The sequence below is a fragment of the Anomalospiza imberbis genome, chromosome 10 (genome assembly GCF_031753505.1).
Source record: "Anomalospiza imberbis isolate Cuckoo-Finch-1a 21T00152 chromosome 10, ASM3175350v1, whole genome shotgun sequence".
Taxonomy (NCBI): Eukaryota; Metazoa; Chordata; class Aves; order Passeriformes; family Viduidae; genus Anomalospiza; species Anomalospiza imberbis.
In genome coordinates, this window is record NC_089690.1 from 19,718,392 (window position 1) to 19,735,108 (window position 16,717).

Consider the following 16,717-nt stretch of genomic DNA (forward strand, 5'->3'; position numbering starts at 1 on the left):
TTTGCCATGTGCCGGGAATACCGGGTGCTGTAGGCTCTTTTGCTTCATGCCTTGTAGTACCGGGTGCTCTAGGCTCCTTTTGCTTCATTCCTGGGAGTACCGGGCGCTGTAGGCTCCTTTTGCCCCGTGCCGGGAGTAGCGTGTGATGTAGGCTCCTTTTGCTTCATGCCTTGTAGTACCGGGTGCTGCAGGCTTCTTTTGCTTCATGCCTGGGAGTACCGGGTGCTCTAGGCTCCTTTTGCTTCATTCCTGGGAGTACCGGGTGCTCTAGGTTCCTTTTGCTTCATGCCTTGTAGTACCGGGTGCTGCAGGCTTCTTTTGCCGCGTGCTGGGAATACCGGGTGCTGTAGGCTCCTTTTGCTTCACTCCTGGGAGAACCAGTTGCTGTAGTCTCCTTTTGCCGCGTGCCTGGGAGTGCCGGGTGCTGTAGGCTCGTTTTGCCATGTGCTGGGAATACCGGGCGCTTTCGGCTGGTTTTGGTTGTCGCCTGGGAGAACCGGGCGCTTTCGGCCGTTTTTGCCGCGTGGCGGGAGTAGCGTGCGGTGTAGGCTGGTAGTGGTGTTTTTGGTGGGGCAGGGGTGAGGGCAGGGGCAGGTGTGTGTAGTGTGGGTTGTGTGGGTGTTGTGGGTGTGTGGGGGTGTAGGTTGTGTTGAGGGCGTTGTGGGGGCTGTAGTGTGGGTGGAGGCGCGGTGAGGTTGTGGGGTGTGTCGGGAGGGTGGTGGGCTGTGGTGGAGAGCGCTGGTGAAGGGCTGAGAGGTGCCTACGGCCATACCACCCTGAGAACGCCCGATCTCGTCTGATCTCGGAAGCTAAGCAGGGTCGGGCCCGGTTAGTACTTGGATGGGAGACCGCCTGGGAATACCGGGTGCTGTAGGCTTCTTTTGCTTCCCACCTGGGAGTACCGGGTGTTGTAGGCTTCTTTTGCCGTGTGCCGGGAATACCGGGTGCTGTAGGCTCCTTTTGCTTCATGCCTTGTAGTACCGGGTGCTGTAGGCTCCTTTTGCTTCATTCCTGGGAGTACCGGGTGCTGTAGGCTCCTTTTGCTTCATTCCTGGGAGTACCGGGTGTTGTAGGCTTCTTTTGCCGTGTGCCGGGAATACCGGGTGCTGTAGGCTTCTTTTGCTTCATGCCTGGGAGTACCGGGTGCTGTAGGCTCCTTTTGCTTCATGCCTTGTAGTACCAGGTGCTGCAGGCTTCTTTTGCTTCATTCCTGGGAGTACCGGGCGCTGTAGGCTCCTTTTGCCCCGTGCCGGGAGTAGCGTGTGATGTAGGCTCCTTTTGCTTCATGCCTTGTAGTACCGGGTGCTGCAGGCTTCTTTTGCTTCATGCCTGGGAGTACCGGGTGCTCTAGGCTCCTTTTGCTTCATTCCTGGGAGTACCGGGTGCTGTAGGCTCCTTTTGCTTCATGCCTTGTAGTACCGGGTGCTGCAGGCTTCTTTTGCCGTGTGCCGGGAATACCGGGTGCTGTAGGCTCCTTTTGCTTCATGCCTTGTAGTACCGGGTGCTGCAGGCTTCTTTTGCCGCGTGCCTGGGAGTACCGGGTGCTGTAGGCTCCTTTTGCATCACTCCTGGGAGAACCGGGCGCTTTCGGCCGGTTTTGGTTGTCGCCTGGGAGAACCGGGCGCTTTCGGCCGTTTTTGCCGCGTGGCGGGAGTAGCGTGTGGTGTAGGCTGGTAGTGGTGTTTTTGGTGGGGCAGGTGTGAGGGCAGGGGCAGGTGTGTGTAGTGTGGGTAGTGTGGGTTGTGTGGGTGTTGTGGGTGTGTGGGGGTGTAGGTTGTGTTGAGGGCGTTGTGGGGGCTGTAGTGTGGGTGGAGGCACGGTGAGGTTGTGGGGTGTGTCGGGAGGGTGGTGGGCTGTGGTGGAGAGCGCTGGTGAGGGGCTGAGAGGTGCCTACGGCCATACCACCCTGAGAACGCCCGATCTCGTCTGATCTCGGAAGCTAAGCAGGGTCGGGCCCGGTTAGTACTTGGATGGGAGACCGCCTGGGAATACCGGGTGCTGTAGGCTTCTTTTGCTTCCCACCTGGGAGTACCGGGTGTTGTAGGCTTCTTTTGCCGTGTGCCGGGAATACCGGGTGCTGTAGGCTCCTTTTGCTTCATGCCTTGTAGTACCGGGTGCTGCAGGCTTCTTTTGCTTCGTGCCTGGGAGTACCGGGTGTTGTAGGCTTCTTTTGCCGTGTGCCGGGAATACTGGGTGCTGTAGGCTCCTTTTGCTTCATGCCTTGTAGTACCGGGTGCTGTAGGCTCCTTTTGCTTCATTCCTGGGAGTACCGGGTGCTGTAGGCTTCTTTTGCTTCCCACCTGGGAGTACCGGGTGTTGCAGGCTTCTTTTGCTTCGTGCCTGGGAGTACCGGGTGCTGTAGGTTCCTTTTGCTTCATTCCTGGGAGAACCGGGCGCTTTCGGCCGGTTTTGGTTGTCGCCTGGGAGAACCGGGCGCTTTCGGCCGTTTTTGCCGCGTGGCGGGAGTAGCGTGCGGTGTAGGCTGGTAGTGGTGTTTTTGGTGGGGCAGGTGTGAGGGCAGGGGCAGGTGTGTGTAGTGTGGGTTGTGTGGGTGTTGTGTGTGTGTGGGTGTGTGGGGGTGTAGGTTGTGTTGAGGGCGTTGTGGGGGCTGTAGTGTGGGTGGAGGCGCGGTGAGGTTGTGGGGTGTGTCGGGAGGGTGGTGGGCTGTGGTGGAGAGCGCTGGTGAAGGGCTGAGAGGTGCCTACGGCCATACCACCCTGAGAACGCCCGATCTCGTCTGATCTCGGAAGCTAAGCAGGGTCGGGCCCGGTTAGTACTTGGATGGGAGACCGCCTGGGAATACCGGGAGCTGTAGGCTTCTTTTGCTTCCGACCCGGGAGTACCGGGTGCTGTAGGCTTCTTTTGCCGCGTGCCGGGAATACCGGGTGCTGTAGGCTCCTTTTGCTTCGTGCCTGGGAGTACCGGGTGCTGCAGGCTTCTTTTGCCGCGTGCTGGGAATACCGGGTGCTGTAGGCTCCTTTTGCTTCGTGCCTGGGAGTACCGGGTGCTGTAGGCTCGTTTTGCATCATTCCTGGGAGAACCGGGCGCTTTCGGCCGGTTTTGGTCGTCGCCTGGGAGAACGGGGCGCTTTCGGCCGTTTTTGCCGCGTGGCGGGAGTAGCGTGTGGTGTAGGCTGGTAGTGGTGTATTTGGTGGGGCAGGGGTGAGGGCAGGGGCAGGTGTGTGTAGTGTGGGTGTTGTGTGTGGGTGGGTGTGTGGGGGTGTAGGTTGTGTTGAGGGCGTTGTGGGGGCTGTAGTGTGGGTGGAGGCGCGGTGAGGTTGTGGGGTGTGTCGGGAGGGTGGTGGGCTGTGGTGGAGAGCGCTGGTGAGGGGCTGAGAGGTGCCTACGGCCATACCACCCTGAGAACGCCCGATCTCGTCTGATCTCGGAAGCTAAGCAGGGTCGGGCCCGGTTAGTACTTGGATGGGAGACCGCCTGGGAATACCGGGTGCTGTAGGCTCCTTTTGCTTCCGACCCGGGAGTACCGGGTGTTGTAGGCTTCTTTTGCCGTGTGCCGGGAATACCGGGTGCTGTAGGCTCCTTTTGCTTCGTGCCTGGGAGTACCGGGTGCTGCAGGCTTCTTTTGCCGCGTGCTGGGAATACCGGGTGCTGTAGGTTCCTTTTGCTTCGTGCCTGGGAGTACCGGGTGCTGTAGGCTGGTTTTGCATCATTCCTGGGAGAACCGGGTGTTGTAGGCTTCTTTTGCCGTGTGCCGGGAATACCGGGTGCTGTAGGCTTCTTTTGCTTCCGACCTGGGAGTACCGGGTGTTGCAGGCTTCTTTTGCTTCGTGCCTGGGAGTACTGTGTGCTGTAGGCTCCTTTTGCTTCATGCCTTGTAGTACCGGGGGCTGCAGGCTTCTTTTGCTTCGTGCCTGGGAGTACCGGGTGTTGTAGGCTTCTTTTGCCGTGTGCCGGGAATACTGGGTGCTGTAGGCTCCTTTTGCTTCATGCCTTGTAGTACCGGGTGCTGTAGGCTCCTTTTGCTTCATGCCTTGTAGTACCGGGTGCTGCAGGCTTCTTTTGCTTCGTGCCTGGGAGTACCGGGTGCTGTAGGCTTCTTTTGCTTCCCACCTGGGAGTACCGGGTGTTGTAGGCTTCTTTTGCCGTGTGCCGGGAATACCGGGTGCTGTAGGCTCCTTTTGCTTCATGCCTTGTAGTACCGGGTGCTGCAGGCTTCTTTTGCTTCATGCCTGGGAGTACCGGGTGCTCTAGGCTCCTTTTGCTTCATGCCTTGTAGTACCGGGTGCTGCAGGCTTCTTTTGCCGTGTGCCGGGAATACCGGGTGCTGTAGGCTCCTTTTGCTTCATGCCTTGTAGTACCGGGTGCTGCAGGCTTCTTTTGCCGCGTGCCTGGGAGTACCGGGTGCTGTAGGCTCCTTTTGCATCACTCCTGGGAGAACCGGGCGCTTTCGGCCGGTTTTGGTTGTCGCCTGGGAGAACCGGGCGCTTTCGGCCGTTTTTGCCGCGTGGCGGGAGTAGCGTGCGGTGTAGGCTGGTAGTGGTGTTTTTGGTGGGGCAGGTGTGAGGGCAGGGGCAGGTGTGTGTAGTGTGGGTTGTGTGGGTGTTGTGTGTGTGTGGGTGTGTGGGGGTGTAGGTTGTGTTGAGGGCGTTGTGGGGGCTGTAGTGTGGGTGGAGGCGCGGTGAGGTTGTGGGGTGTGTCGGGAGGGTGGTGGGCTGTGGTGGAGAGCGCTGGTGAAGGGCTGAGAGGTGCCTACGGCCATACCACCCTGAGAACGCCCGATCTCGTCTGATCTCGGAAGCTAAGCAGGGTCGGGCCCGGTTAGTACTTGGATGGGAGACCGCCTGGGAATACCGGGTGCTGTAGGCTTCTTTTGCTTCCCACCTGGGAGTACCGGGTGTTGTAGGCTTCTTTTGCCGTGTGCCGGGAATACCGGGTGCTGTAGGCTCTTTTGCTTCATGCCTTGTAGTACCGGGTGCTGTAGGTTCCTTTTGCTTCATGCCTTGTAGTACCGGGTGCTGCAGGCTTCTTTTGCTTCGTGCCTGGGAGTACCGGGTGCTGTAGGCTTCTTTTGCTTCCCACCTGGGAGTACCGGGTGTTGTAGGCTTCTTTTGCCGTGTGTCGGGAATACCGGGTGCTGTAGGCTCCTTTTGCTTCGTGCCTTGTAGTACCGGGTACTGCAGGCTTCTTTTGCCGTGTGCCGGGAATACCGGGTGCTGTAGGCTCCTTTTGCTTCATGCCTTGTAGTACCAGGTGCTGCAGGCTTCTTTTGCTTCATGCCTGGGAGTACCGGGTGCTCTAGGCTCCTTTTGCTTCATTCCTGGGAGTACCGGGCGCTGTAGGCTCCTTTTGCCCCGTGCCGGGAGTAGCGTGTGATGTAGGCTCCTTTTGCTTCATGCCTTGTAGTACCGGGTGCTGCAGGCTTCTTTTGCTTCATGCCTGGGAGTACCGGGTGCTCTAGGCTCCTTTTGCTTCATGCCTTGTAGTACCGGGTGCTGCAGGCTTCTTTTGCCGCGTGCTGGGAATACCGGGTGCTGTAGGCTCCTTTTGCTTCACTCCTGGGAGAACCAGTTGTCTGTAGTCTCCTTTTGCCGCGTGCCTGGGAGTGCCAGGTGCTGTAGGCTCGTTTTGCCATGTGCTGGGAATACCGGGCGCTTTCGGCTGGTTTTGGTTGTCGCCTGGGAGAACCGGGCGCTTTCGGCCGTTTTTGCCGCGTGGCGGGAGTAGCGTGCGGTGTAGGCTGGTAGTGGTGTTTTTGGTGGGGCAGGGGTGAGGGCAGGGGCAGGTGTGTGTAGTGTGGGTTGTGTGGGTGTTGTGTGTGTGTGGGTGTGTGGGGGTGTAGGTTGTGTTGAGGGCGTTGTGGGGGCTGTAGTGTGGGTGGAGGCGCGGTGAGGTTGTGGGGTGTGTCGGGAGGGTGGTGGGCTGTGGTGGAGAGCGCTGGTGAGGGGCTGAGAGGTGCCTACGGCCATACCACCCTGAGAACGCCCGATCTCGTCTGATCTCGGAAGCTAAGCAGGGTCGGGCCCGGTTAGTACTTGGATGGGAGACCGCCTGGGAATACCGGGTGCTGTAGGCTTCTTTTGCTTCCCACCTGGGAGTACCGGGTGTTGTAGGCTTCTTTTGCCGTGTGCCGGGAATACCGGGTGCTGTAGGCTCTTTTGCTTCATGCCTTGTAGTACCGGGTGCTCTAGGCTCCTTTTGCTTCATTCCTGGGAGTACCGGGCGCTGTAGGCTCCTTTTGCCCCGTGCCGGGAGTAGCGTGTGATGTAGGCTCCTTTTGCTTCATGCCTTGTAGTACCGGGTGCTGCAGGCTTCTTTTGCTTCGTGCCTGGGAGTACCGGGTGCTGTAGGCTTCTTTTGCTTCCCACCTGGGAGTACCGGGTGTTGTAGGCTTCTTTTGCCGTGTGCCGGGAATACCGGGTGCTGTAGGCTCCTTTTGCTTCATGCCTTGTAGTACCGGGTGCTGCAGGCTTCTTTTGCTTCATGCCTGGGAGTACCGGGTGCTCTAGGCTCCTTTTGCTTCATGCCTTGTAGTACCGGGTGCTGCAGGCTTCTTTTGCCGCCTGCTGGGAATACCGGGTGCTGTAGGCTCCTTTTGCTTCACTCCTGGGAGAACCAGTTGCTGTAGTCTCCTTTTGCCGCGTGCCTGGGAGTGCCGGGTGCTGTAGGCTCGTTTTGCCATGTGCTGGGAATACCGGGCGCTTTCGGCTGGTTTTGGTTGTCGCCTGGGAGAACCGGGCGCTTTCGGCCGTTTTTGCCGCGTGGCGGGAGTAGCGTGCGGTGTAGGCTGGTAGTGGTGTTTTTGGTGGGGCAGGGGTGAGGGCAGGGGCAGGTGTGTGTAGTGTGGGTTGTGTGGGTGTTGTGTGTGTGTGGGTGTGTGGGGGTGTAGGTTGTGTTGAGGGCGTTGTGGGGGCTGTAGTGTGGGTGGAGGCGCGGTGAGGTTGTGGGGTGTGTCGGGAGGGTGGTGGGCTGTGGTGGAGAGCGCTGGTGAGGGGCTGAGAGGTGCCTACGGCCATACCACCCTGAGAACGCCCGATCTCGTCTGATCTCGGAAGCTAAGCAGGGTCGGGCCCGGTTAGTACTTGGATGGGAGACCGCCTGGGAATACCGGGTGCTGTAGGCTTCTTTTGCTTCCCACCTGGGAGTACCGGGTGTTGTAGGCTTCTTTTGCCGTGTGCCGGGAATACCGGGTGCTGTAGGCTCTTTTGCTTCATGCCTTGTAGTACCGGGTGCTCTAGGCTCCTTTTGCTTCATTCCTGGGAGTACCGGGCGCTGTAGGCTCCTTTTGCCCCGTGCCGGGAGTAGCGTGTGATGTAGGCTCCTTTTGCTTCATGCCTTGTAGTACCGGGTGCTGCAGGCTTCTTTTGCTTCGTGCCTGGGAGTACCGGGTGCTGTAGGCTTCTTTTGCTTCCCACCTGGGAGTACCGGGTGTTGTAGGCTTCTTTTGCCGTGTGCCGGGAATACCGGGTGCTGTAGGCTCCTTTTGCTTCATGCCTTGTAGTACCGGGTGCTGCAGGCTTCTTTTGCTTCATGCCTGGGAGTACCGGGTGCTCTAGGCTCCTTTTGCTTCATGCCTTGTAGTACCGGGTGCTGCAGGCTTCTTTTGCCGCCTGCTGGGAATACCGGGTGCTGTAGGCTCCTTTTGCTTCACTCCTGGGAGAACCAGTTGCTGTAGTCTCCTTTTGCCGCGTGCCTGGGAGTGCCGGGTGCTGTAGGCTCGTTTTGCCATGTGCTGGGAATACCGGGCGCTTTCGGCTGGTTTTGGTTGTCGCCTGGGAGAACCGGGCGCTTTCGGCCGTTTTTGCCGCGTGGCGGGAGTAGCGTGCGGTGTAGGCTGGTAGTGGTGTTTTTGGTGGGGCAGGTGTGAGGGCAGGGGCAGGTGTGTGTAGTGTGGGTGTTGTGTGTGTTGTGGGTGTGTGGGGGTGTAGGTTGTGTTGAGGGCGTTGTGGGGGCTGTAGTGTGGGTGGAGGCGCGGTGAGGTTGTGGGGTGTGTCGGGAGGGTGGTGGGCTGTGGTGGAGAGCGCTGGTGAGGGGCTGAGAGGTGCCTACGGCCATACCACCCTGAGAACGCCCGATCTCGTCTGATCTCGGAAGCTAAGCAGGGTCGGGCCCGGTTAGTACTTGGATGGGAGACCGCCTGGGAATACTGGGTGCTGTAGGCTTCTTTTGCTTCCCACCTGGGAGTACCGGGTGTTGTAGGCTTCTTTTGCCATGTGCCGGGAATACCGGGTGCTGTAGGCTCTTTTGCTTCATGCCTTGTAGTACCGGGTGCTCTAGGCTCCTTTTGCTTCATTCCTGGGAGTACCGGGCACTGTAGGCTCCTTTTGCCCCGTGCCGGGAGTAGCGTGTGATGTAGGCTCCTTTTGCTTCATGCCTTGTAGTACCGGGTGCTGCAGGCTTCTTTTGCTTCATGCCTGGGAGTACCGGGTGCTCTAGGCTCCTTTTGCTTCATGCCTTGTAGTACCGGGTGCTGCAGGCTTCTTTTGCCGCGTGCTGGGAATACCGGGTGCTGTAGGCTCCTTTTGCTTCACTCCTGGGAGAACCAGTTGCTGTAGTCTCCTTTTGCCGCGTGCCTGGGAGTGCCGGGTGCTGTAGGCTCGTTTTGCCATGTGCTGGGAATACCGGGCGCTTTCGGCTGGTTTTGGTTGTCGCCTGGGAGAACCGGGCGCTTTCGGCCATTTTTGCCGCGTGGCGGGAGTAGCGTGCGGTGTAGGCTGGTAGTGGTGTTTTTGGTGGGGCAGGTGTGAGGGCAGGGGCAGGTGTGTGTAGTGTGGGTTGTGTGGGTGTTGTGGGTGTGTGGGGGTGTAGGTTGTGTTGAGGGCGTTGTGGGGGCTGTAGTGTGGGTGGAGGCGCGGTGAGGTTGTGGGGTGTGTCGGGAGGGTGGTGGGCTGTGGTGGAGAGCGCTGGTGAAGGGCTGAGAGGTGCCTACGGCCATACCACCCTGAGAACGCCCGATCTCGTCTGATCTCGGAAGCTAAGCAGGGTCGGGCCCGGTTAGTACTTGGATGGGAGACCGCCTGGGAATACCGGGTGCTGTAGGCTTCTTTTGCTTCCGACCCGGGAGTACCGGGTGCTGTAGGCTTCTTTTGCCGCGTGCCGGGAATACCGGGTGCTGTAGGCTCCTTTTGCTTCGTGCCTGGGAGTACCGGGTGCTGCAGGCTTCTTTTGCCGCGTGCTGGGAATACCGGGTGCTGTAGGCTCCTTTTGCTTCGTGCCTGGGAGTACCGGGTGCTGTAGGCTGGTTTTGCATCATTCCTGGGAGAACCGGGTGTTGTAGGCTTCTTTTGCCGTGTGCCGGGAATACCGGGTGCTGTAGGCTTCTTTTGCTTCCGACCTGGGAGTACCGGGTGTTGCAGGCTTCTTTTGCTTCGTGCCTGGGAGTACTGTGTGCTGTAGGCTCCTTTTGCTTCATGCCTTGTAGTACCGGGGGCTGCAGGCTTCTTTTGCTTCGTGCCTGGGAGTACCGGGTGTTGTAGGCTTCTTTTGCCGTGTGCCGGGAATACTGGGTGCTGTAGGCTCCTTTTGCTTCATGCCTTGTAGTACCGGGTGCTGTAGGCTCCTTTTGCTTCATGCCTTGTAGTACCGGGTGCTGCAGGCTTCTTTTGCTTCGTGCCTGGGAGTACCGGGTGCTGTAGGCTTCTTTTGCTTCCCACCTGGGAGTACCGGGTGTTGTAGGCTTCTTTTGCCGTGTGCCGGGAATACCGGGTGCTGTAGGCTCCTTTTGCTTCATGCCTTGTAGTACCGGGTGCTGCAGGCTTCTTTTGCTTCATGCCTGGGAGTACCGGGTGCTGTAGGCTCCTTTTGCTTCATGCCTTGTAGTACCGGGTGCTGCAGGCTTCTTTTGCCGTGTGCCGGGAATACCGGGTGCTGTAGGCTCCTTTTGCTTCATGCCTTGTAGTACCGGGTGCTGCAGGCTTCTTTTGCCGCGTGCCTGGGAGTACCGGGTGCTGTAGGCTCCTTTTGCATCACTCCTGGGAGAACCGGGCGCTTTCGGCCGGTTTTGGTTGTCGCCTGGGAGAACGGGGCGCTTTCGGCCGTTTTTGCCGCGTGGCGGGAGTAGCGTGCGGTGTAGGCTGGTAGTGGTGTTTTTGGTGGGGCAGGGGTGAGGGCAGGGGCAGGTGTGTGTAGTGTGGGTGTTGTGTGTGTGTGGGTGTGTGGGGGTGTAGGTTGTGTTGAGGGCGTTGTGGGGGCTGTAGTGTGGGTGGAGGCGCGGTGAGGTTGTGGGGTGTGTCGGGAGGGTGGTGGGCTGTGGTGGAGAGCGCTGGTGAGGGGCTGAGAGGTGCCTACGGCCATACCACCCTGAGAACGCCCGATCTCGTCTGATCTCGGAAGCTAAGCAGGGTCGGGCCCGGTTAGTACTTGGATGGGAGACCGCCTGGGAATACCGGGTGCTGTAGGCTTCTTTTGCCGTGTGCCAGGAATACCAGGTGCTGTAGGCTCCTTTTTTTGTCCCTCTGTTTACATTTCATAAATTTTTCCCTCCACTTCCCCTTTCATTTTGTATTTATTTATACATGTACATTTTTCTTTTTTTTTCTTTTTTTTTTAATATCAAGATTTTTTTTCTCATCTCTTGGTTATTTTATTTTGTTAAATTTTGCTTATTGTTTTTTCTGTCGCTTGTTGTTTTTGTACATTTTCTGTTTGCTTGTTGTCCGTTGATTGTCACTGGTTTTGGCCTACCATTTACTTCTGCGTCTGTCATTTTGTCATGTTCTTTTGACGGTCAGTGTTTTATTCTTATACTTTTTTTGCTGTCATGATGCCTCTTTTCGTCTTGTTTTATTTGTGTTTCAGAGCGTGCTTTTTCATGGCTTTGGTTGTGTGTCTGCTGCTTGGTCTGTGCACTAGGCGAGGAGTCCCTGGGTTTCTGCGAGCGGCCGTGCCATTGTCTGGAACGCCCACTGTAAGATCCCATCCCACGTGCTCTGTGGGACAGCCCCAATCATTTTCTATTCCTATCCCACAGCCTTCCCCTCTGTCCAGGCACATGCTGCCTGACCCACAGCCCCATGTCACCCTGTGGGCCACACCAGAGACATGGTTCCCTTTGCATGGAATCTGTCTGTTGGTGTCACACAGAGTCTTACCTCACCTAGCAGCGCATCGAGCTCCTCCCGGCTCAGCACAGCCTCACTGCCAAGGGCTCCATCCTCTGCCTGTGTGTGGAGAGATGTCCTGCCAGCTCCCTTGCTGCCCTCAGCCTGCTCACCTTTTGGTCAGCGCTACCCATGTTCAGTCCCTCAGCTGGTGTGGGCCCAGCTCATGCTCCCCCATTCCAGCTTCACTAACTTGCCTCCATGTGGTGTCAGCCCATCCGTCGCTCACCCTACCTGACTCACCTGCACCTTCCTGCTCCTCTTAGGCCCCACTCTTCCTCTCCCACCCCGTTCCTGGCACTGTTTGTGCTGACCTTGGCTGCTGGAAGCAGTTGGTCTCCAGCTGCTGCGGTAGTGCCCAGACTGCCTGTGTCCAGGGTGCCCGTGCAGGACATGCACAGCTGTAGCCCCCTATACCATCAGGAGTGACACAGACCAGTCAGGGCAGAACCGCCCAGGGAGGAACTAAGGCTGGGATGTGGGACGTGATGGGGAACTCACCTGGGGTCTCCACTGGGAGCAGGACAGTGGTGGGGAGTGGGGATCTGGGCGCGGCAGCGGCTGCAGACGCTCCCCTCCACTCCACCCGGCTGGGTGTCCCACGTCGCCTCCCCCACGATCTCGGCAGGTCTCTCCACAGGCAAGTCTGCCTCCAGCAGCTGGCCTGGTTCAGTCACATTCTCCACGCAGGAGCCACATCGCCATGTTCCGCTGCACAGTGCGAGCAAAGCAGTGAGGGACGGCAGGGGGCACTGGCATCCCTGTGTGCCCTGGGACTCACCTGGGGACGTGGGGCAGCGGGGGCACCAGGCAGGCAAGGTGAAAGGCCCTGGGGCAGCCGTCACAGCAGATGAGCTCACCGCCATCACCGCATGCTGCACACTCATCCTCGTTCTCCTGTCCCCGGGGGAGTGGGCAGGGTGTCACTGCCGCCCTCATGGGCTGAAGCCATGGCTGTGGCAAGGTCTTTCACCCCCCTTGCTCTCTCCCCCTGCATCACCCACCCTGCACCAAATATACCAATCTTTTCAGGGTGGTAAAATTGCCTGTTTCTTGGGGGTCGTAACGTCGTGCACCCCCAGTAGCTGAACCCTGTGTTTCTTTTTCAAGGCCAGGGCAAATGGACATGCCAGGGAAACCCCAACAGTTCCTCCTGAGGGTGCACCAGGTGTCACATCCAGGGCTCACCTGGTGGGTCACAGGGTCCTGGCTGTAGACAGTGGCTGCTTGCAGCTGGCCCTGGGGGTGCAACTGGGGTTCCCTGTTCTGTTGGTGAGACAAGAAGGGGTTTGGAGAGGCACTGCTTGCACTGGGGGACCCCCCAGGCCATGGCTATGATGCCAGGCAAGAACAACCCGCTACCACAGCCTTGACAGCTGCACAAGATGGGGGTGAAAACATCTGAGGGGGGTATCTACACTTCGGCATGCCTTGGGCTGGGTGGCGGGCTTCAGGCTGTGGCTTCTGCTCCTGGCCTCTGGCTCCTCGCAGGCAGTTGGGGTATATGGCTTGTCACCAGCTCTGCTGCCTGTCTTGGAGCTGCCTGCAAGAGAGGCCAGAGGCAGCTCCAGCTCCCGTTCCTGAGGGTGGCTCCTGAATTTGGGGACTGAACTGGGCAGGAGGAGGCTGGGCTGGGCTGTACTTACTTGGATCCAGCACGTGTTTAATGAGGATGCCCTCAATGGCCCCACGGCTGACGGGCACCTCACCACCTGCCACAGCCACCGCTCTCTGCACTGAGGCAGCCACTGCCTGGAGAGCTGCGGGCAGGGGAGCGGCTCAGCGGTGTGGGTAGCCCCCTGCCCACGGCTGTGGGCCAACAGGGCGCACAGGCAGAAGCTGCCCTGGGGGTTTTGGCACTCACCGCTGGCACGAGAGGTGCGGGAGGTATCTGTGCCCTCCGGCTTCTTCACAGTCTTTGCCTTCACCAGGGGCCCTGCAGCATTGTGAGGATGGGCATCAGGAGGCACCCCACAATACCTCGGGGGCGGCACCCTGCCCCATCTCCATGCTGCTCTGGGTCTCCGTACCAGGACTGGCACTGTGCCGTGGAGCGGGCTGTGCCGCCCGGGCCTTGTCCCGCTCCTCAGGGGCTTTCCTCTTGCCTTGGGGTCTGTGTGGGGCCGGTGCTGTGGGGCTCGGGGAGAGACGCCTTCCACGGCGCTGCCGTCCCAGCTCCACTTCTGCAAGAAGAATAGGGACTGGGACAGGCACCAGCACCCTGGCTGTCACCCCTGCCCCCTGTCAGCCTCCGGGCCAGTCCCAGGTGGGCCAGTCCCACCTGACCCCCTACTACCTCTGGGGAAGGCGCCGCGGAGAGGCCGGAGCCGGGAGTACCGCTCCAGGTTGTAGTCCTTGAAGAGGACGGCCCAGAAGTCTCGGACGGCGGCAGTGTCGCGGCCCAGCAGCCAGGTGAGCAGCGCGTGGAAAGCGCGGTGCGAGCCCTCCCGCTCCGTCCGGCTCAGCGTCTCCTGCCGGGCACACCACCGCCCACGGGCTGCCCTCCGGCCCCCCGGCCCCAGCCCCCGCAGCATGGCCGTCCTGTCCTGCTCCGCAGCCTCACCTTGAAGATGTGGTCAGGGACGACATCGTGGTCAGCCAGGCCATGCAGCAGCGGGAAGACGTCGTCCACTGCCATGGCAATCTCGGTGCGGTGCAGCTTCAGCAGGCGCCGCAGGTCCCCGTCGCTGCCCGGGCCCGCCATGCCCGGGGACACTGCCGGAGCCCGCAGCCGCCCGTGCACTCCCCTTTAATACACCTTGGCCGCGGCACCAGACACCTCACTGGCCTCCCGCAGCCCCACTCATTTCTGTACGAGGCCGTAACCTGAACCCGTTCCTCCCGCGCGGGCGGTGGTGCTGGGCTTATCCCCACGCCCCAGCCCCGGGCTTGAGGTCAGGCACCTCCCCAGCTCCGGGCGGCAGCAGCCAGCGTGGGGTCGGCTGTGCCGCTGGTGAAGGACACCCAGCCCGCATGGACCACCCCGGGGTGAGCAGGGAGAGGGGGTCAGTGAGGTCCTGGCGAGGGAGTCCCACCTCTCTCCTATCTGTGGTCACCCAGGCGTCTCCCAAAATTTCTGGACTTTCCGCAGGACCTGTTTCTCTCATCCAGAAACTCGGCTGCAGGAGCATGTGGGAAGTAAGCACCCAACAGTTGAGGGTGTGAGGGAAACGAGAGCCAGGTTGCCATTGAATGTGTCCTCCGCCCGCACTGCCCACTTCCCTTCCCGGCATCATGGACAGTGTGGTATGTCTCAAGATAGAAACACAGGGTACTGCAGGAGGAACTGTCTGGGTGCTCACATAATGAATGCATTCCAGAGACAGAGGAGCCAAGATGTGAGTAATTTAGGGGCACACTGGCCTGCAAAAGGATATAAAATGCTGCTGGAGACTGGGCCGATTAAGCAAACTGCTCTCCTGCAGGCAGCTTCTGTGGGGCAGCAGGAAGTGCTGACGCACAAAGAAATTCCACAAAAGATGTGTTGGGGTACAATTGAGGACGCTGAACAAGCAAACATCTCGCCAGAGCCATGGCAGTGCCACGAGTGCGCCCAAGAAATACCTGGGCAGGTGCAGCCCACAGCTCTGTCAATACCCACTTCCCAAAACTGAGCATATGGAGCTGCAAAAAGCTTGGAGCCAGGGAGAAGCTGGCTTCTTGAAAGCATCTGGCATAGAAAAGTCTGGGGGCCTGGCTGCTCTCTACCAGGTAGCTGGGAAAGAGAAAGCTCAACAGCTCCTACCTCAACTCCCAGACATTTGGATTTCCCCAGGATCAATTTCTAGCCTCCCTCACTCTGAAGGTGTGTGGGCTGTGCAGCAGGCTCTGCCAGGGGTGCTGTGGCTGTGCACAGCTGTCCCCAGGCCCCGGAGGAAACCCTGACCTGAGCAGGACTGGAGCGCGGTGCAAGAGGGGACGCTGCTGGACAGCACAAGAGGATACAGGGAGGAACTTTCATTGCTATGTCTTAAAAGAATGGAGCAGTATCTACTGGCTCCAAAGCTGTGCCAGGAGGAAGCATCTGCTGTCAAGAAACTCAGGAAGAATAACAAGACAACACCCTTGGTGAGAGCAGGAAATACCCTTGCACATGTCTGGTTAGTAAATTAATGTGGTTGCCTTTGGAAAAGCTCACCCTGCAGCTCCTTTCAGCTTTCAGGGGGATTTTTCCTGTGGAGGCAGTGAAAGCTATAGGATGGGGGTAGGGCAGCTGCCATGCCAGGTTCCTGTGCCTCACACCAGGATTTCTGTGCCTAGCTCTGCCACAGTGGGGATGGCTTCACCACCACCTGTGCCATGCATCCCCCCTGTGGCAAAAAACGTGGGTGTCAGGTGACACGGGAGGTTCATCTCCCCTCCTGGAGCTCTGCCCAAGCCTGGCCACTGGTGCTGAGCACAAGCATAGTTGTGACACAGCCTCACAGGTCTGCTCCACTCTTCTCAGGAACACTGTTTTCCCCGGTATCCCACCTGCTTTGCCACAATTTATCACTGTCACCCTGTGTTAGGCTGTCTGGCATAGCTGGAATAGGATGAGGCTCTGGCACTTCCCCCTGCCCACCCAGCTCCCTCGTGGGGAGGCACTGCCCAACACTCCATGAGCCATATGCCCACAGAGTTGGGCTTGGACTTGTTTTAAATTCCAGCTTTGTGACTCTTTCTGTGCTGAGTCACAGACATTGTTTTCCACATCCAGCCCACTCACTAGTGCCATGATTTGCATTTTGTGTTGGTTTTTTTTTGTGTTCCTTCCCCTGAGAGGGGCAGGAGGCAGAGCACTGGCCACGAGAGGCACATCCATGCTGGGAAATCAGGTGGGTGTTTCTGTACAACCTCACTCTGGCCAGCCTGGGCAGCTCTAAGGAACTTGTAAAGGCTGCAAAAAGACAGCTTTTGCCTGGGGCTGGCATGTGCCCTGCCTGGCTGTCAGGGCCCCAGTCTGGGGTGCAGGGCTTTCAGGATGCCCTCTCCTTTCTATTGATCCCCCTGCAGAAACCAGAAGGACTCAAGGGGCGAAGGTTGACAATGTTCTCCCCAAATACCCAGTACAATCAGTGACTCAGCATCCAGCACAAGTATTTGTAGTCCCTGGGATGCACCTCGATTTCCTCCTGCAAAAGCCGTCGATGCAAACATGTCCCTTCCAGCATTTCCTTTCCAATTTCCCTTCCTTGCTAAAGTCCTATAGTGCAAACCATTGCTGTGTCTCTCTTGGCCACAACTGCCCCTCACTCATCTCAAACAGCATCCCTGAACCACAGTCAGGAGAGAACAGGCATCAGTGGAGCACTCATGCATGGGATCACACCAGGAAGGCAGGGAGGCCGCACCTCTGTCTCTGATGCCAATCCCACCACACCTGAGGCACACAGAGTCCTCATGAAACACTGCCACCACATGCAGAGATTTTATTCCTCTCCCCTTACCTTCAGCTGTTCCAGGTTCCAGCATCTTTGTAAAAAAGGGCTTCATGTGGGCCCCTGAGCCAGATTCCCATTTCTTGTCGCTTCCCTACCACCACCTCACAGAGTCTGGACAGGAGCACCTCCACCTGCATGCATCCCAGGTGCTCCTGCAAGGGCCTGGGAAGGAGAGCTGAAGCAGAGAAGATTTACTTTAGCTTCAGTTTCCTCTTTCCTCCCCCTTTAGAAAGAAGA

At 58.6% G+C, this 16,717-nt stretch overlaps 1 protein-coding gene and 10 non-coding genes across 12 annotated transcripts; 10 read left to right on the forward strand and 1 right to left on the reverse strand.

The window, feature by feature from the left end:
- The first annotated feature begins 758 nt into the window (after positions 1-758).
- On the forward strand, positions 759-877 carry LOC137480340 (5S ribosomal RNA). The gene has a single exon (XR_011002835.1). It is a non-coding gene; the product is annotated as a 5S ribosomal RNA (ribosomal RNA).
- A 1,011-nt stretch (positions 878-1,888) lies between these two features.
- On the forward strand, positions 1,889-2,007 carry LOC137480342 (5S ribosomal RNA). The gene has a single exon (XR_011002836.1). It is a non-coding gene; the product is annotated as a 5S ribosomal RNA (ribosomal RNA).
- Positions 2,008-2,699: 692 nt separating this feature from the next.
- LOC137480289 (5S ribosomal RNA) lies at positions 2,700-2,818 on the forward strand. Its single transcript, XR_011002783.1, has one exon. It is a non-coding gene; the product is annotated as a 5S ribosomal RNA (ribosomal RNA).
- A 523-nt stretch (positions 2,819-3,341) lies between these two features.
- On the forward strand, positions 3,342-3,460 carry LOC137480343 (5S ribosomal RNA). The gene has a single exon (XR_011002837.1). It is a non-coding gene; the product is annotated as a 5S ribosomal RNA (ribosomal RNA).
- A 1,248-nt stretch (positions 3,461-4,708) lies between these two features.
- LOC137480344 (5S ribosomal RNA) lies at positions 4,709-4,827 on the forward strand. Its single transcript, XR_011002838.1, has one exon. It is a non-coding gene; the product is annotated as a 5S ribosomal RNA (ribosomal RNA).
- Positions 4,828-5,915: 1,088 nt separating this feature from the next.
- On the forward strand, positions 5,916-6,034 carry LOC137480345 (5S ribosomal RNA). The gene has a single exon (XR_011002839.1). It is a non-coding gene; the product is annotated as a 5S ribosomal RNA (ribosomal RNA).
- Positions 6,035-6,962: 928 nt separating this feature from the next.
- Positions 6,963-7,081, forward strand: LOC137480346 (5S ribosomal RNA). Its single transcript, XR_011002840.1, has one exon. It is a non-coding gene; the product is annotated as a 5S ribosomal RNA (ribosomal RNA).
- A 920-nt stretch (positions 7,082-8,001) lies between these two features.
- Positions 8,002-8,120, forward strand: LOC137480288 (5S ribosomal RNA). Its single transcript, XR_011002782.1, has one exon. It is a non-coding gene; the product is annotated as a 5S ribosomal RNA (ribosomal RNA).
- Positions 8,121-8,881: 761 nt separating this feature from the next.
- On the forward strand, positions 8,882-9,000 carry LOC137480347 (5S ribosomal RNA). Its single transcript, XR_011002841.1, has one exon. It is a non-coding gene; the product is annotated as a 5S ribosomal RNA (ribosomal RNA).
- Positions 9,001-10,239: 1,239 nt separating this feature from the next.
- On the forward strand, positions 10,240-10,358 carry LOC137480348 (5S ribosomal RNA). The gene has a single exon (XR_011002842.1). It is a non-coding gene; the product is annotated as a 5S ribosomal RNA (ribosomal RNA).
- Positions 10,359-10,760: 402 nt separating this feature from the next.
- AIRE (autoimmune regulator) lies at positions 10,761-14,137 on the reverse strand. Of its 2 annotated transcripts, none has more exons than XM_068201077.1 (12): positions 13,621-14,137; positions 13,354-13,528; positions 13,088-13,258; positions 12,922-12,993; positions 12,704-12,817; positions 12,476-12,600; positions 12,246-12,323; positions 11,839-11,954; positions 11,559-11,768; positions 11,372-11,468; positions 11,049-11,117; positions 10,761-10,886 (listed from the first exon to the last, which is right to left on the reverse strand). In XM_068201077.1, exons 1-12 carry the CDS (start codon positions 13,759-13,761, stop codon positions 10,806-10,808), a joined length of 1,449 nt encoding a protein of 482 aa, XP_068057178.1. In that variant the 5' UTR covers positions 13,762-14,137; the 3' UTR covers positions 10,761-10,805. The 2 variants fall into 2 exon arrangements, with proteins under 2 accessions (XP_068057178.1, XP_068057179.1); XM_068201078.1 differs by having other exon boundaries at positions 13,088-13,240; positions 13,621-14,135.
- Between the last annotated feature and the right edge of the window lie 2,580 nt (positions 14,138-16,717).

Bases quoted from the DNA above. Each gene is read 5' to 3' on its own strand.
- AIRE (XM_068201077.1), bottom strand. From the start codon at position 13,761: ATGGCGGGCCCGGGCAGCGACGGGGACCTGCGGCGCCTGCTGAAGCTG. The intron at 12,818-12,921 runs GTGAGTGCCAAA...CCCTGCCCGCAG, and splicing joins CCGCACCTCTCGTGCCAGCG to CTCTCCAGGCAGTGGCTGCC. The intron at 12,601-12,703 runs GTAAGTACAGCC...CCTCTCTTGCAG, and splicing joins TAAACACGTGCTGGATCCAA to GCAGCTCCAAGACAGGCAGC.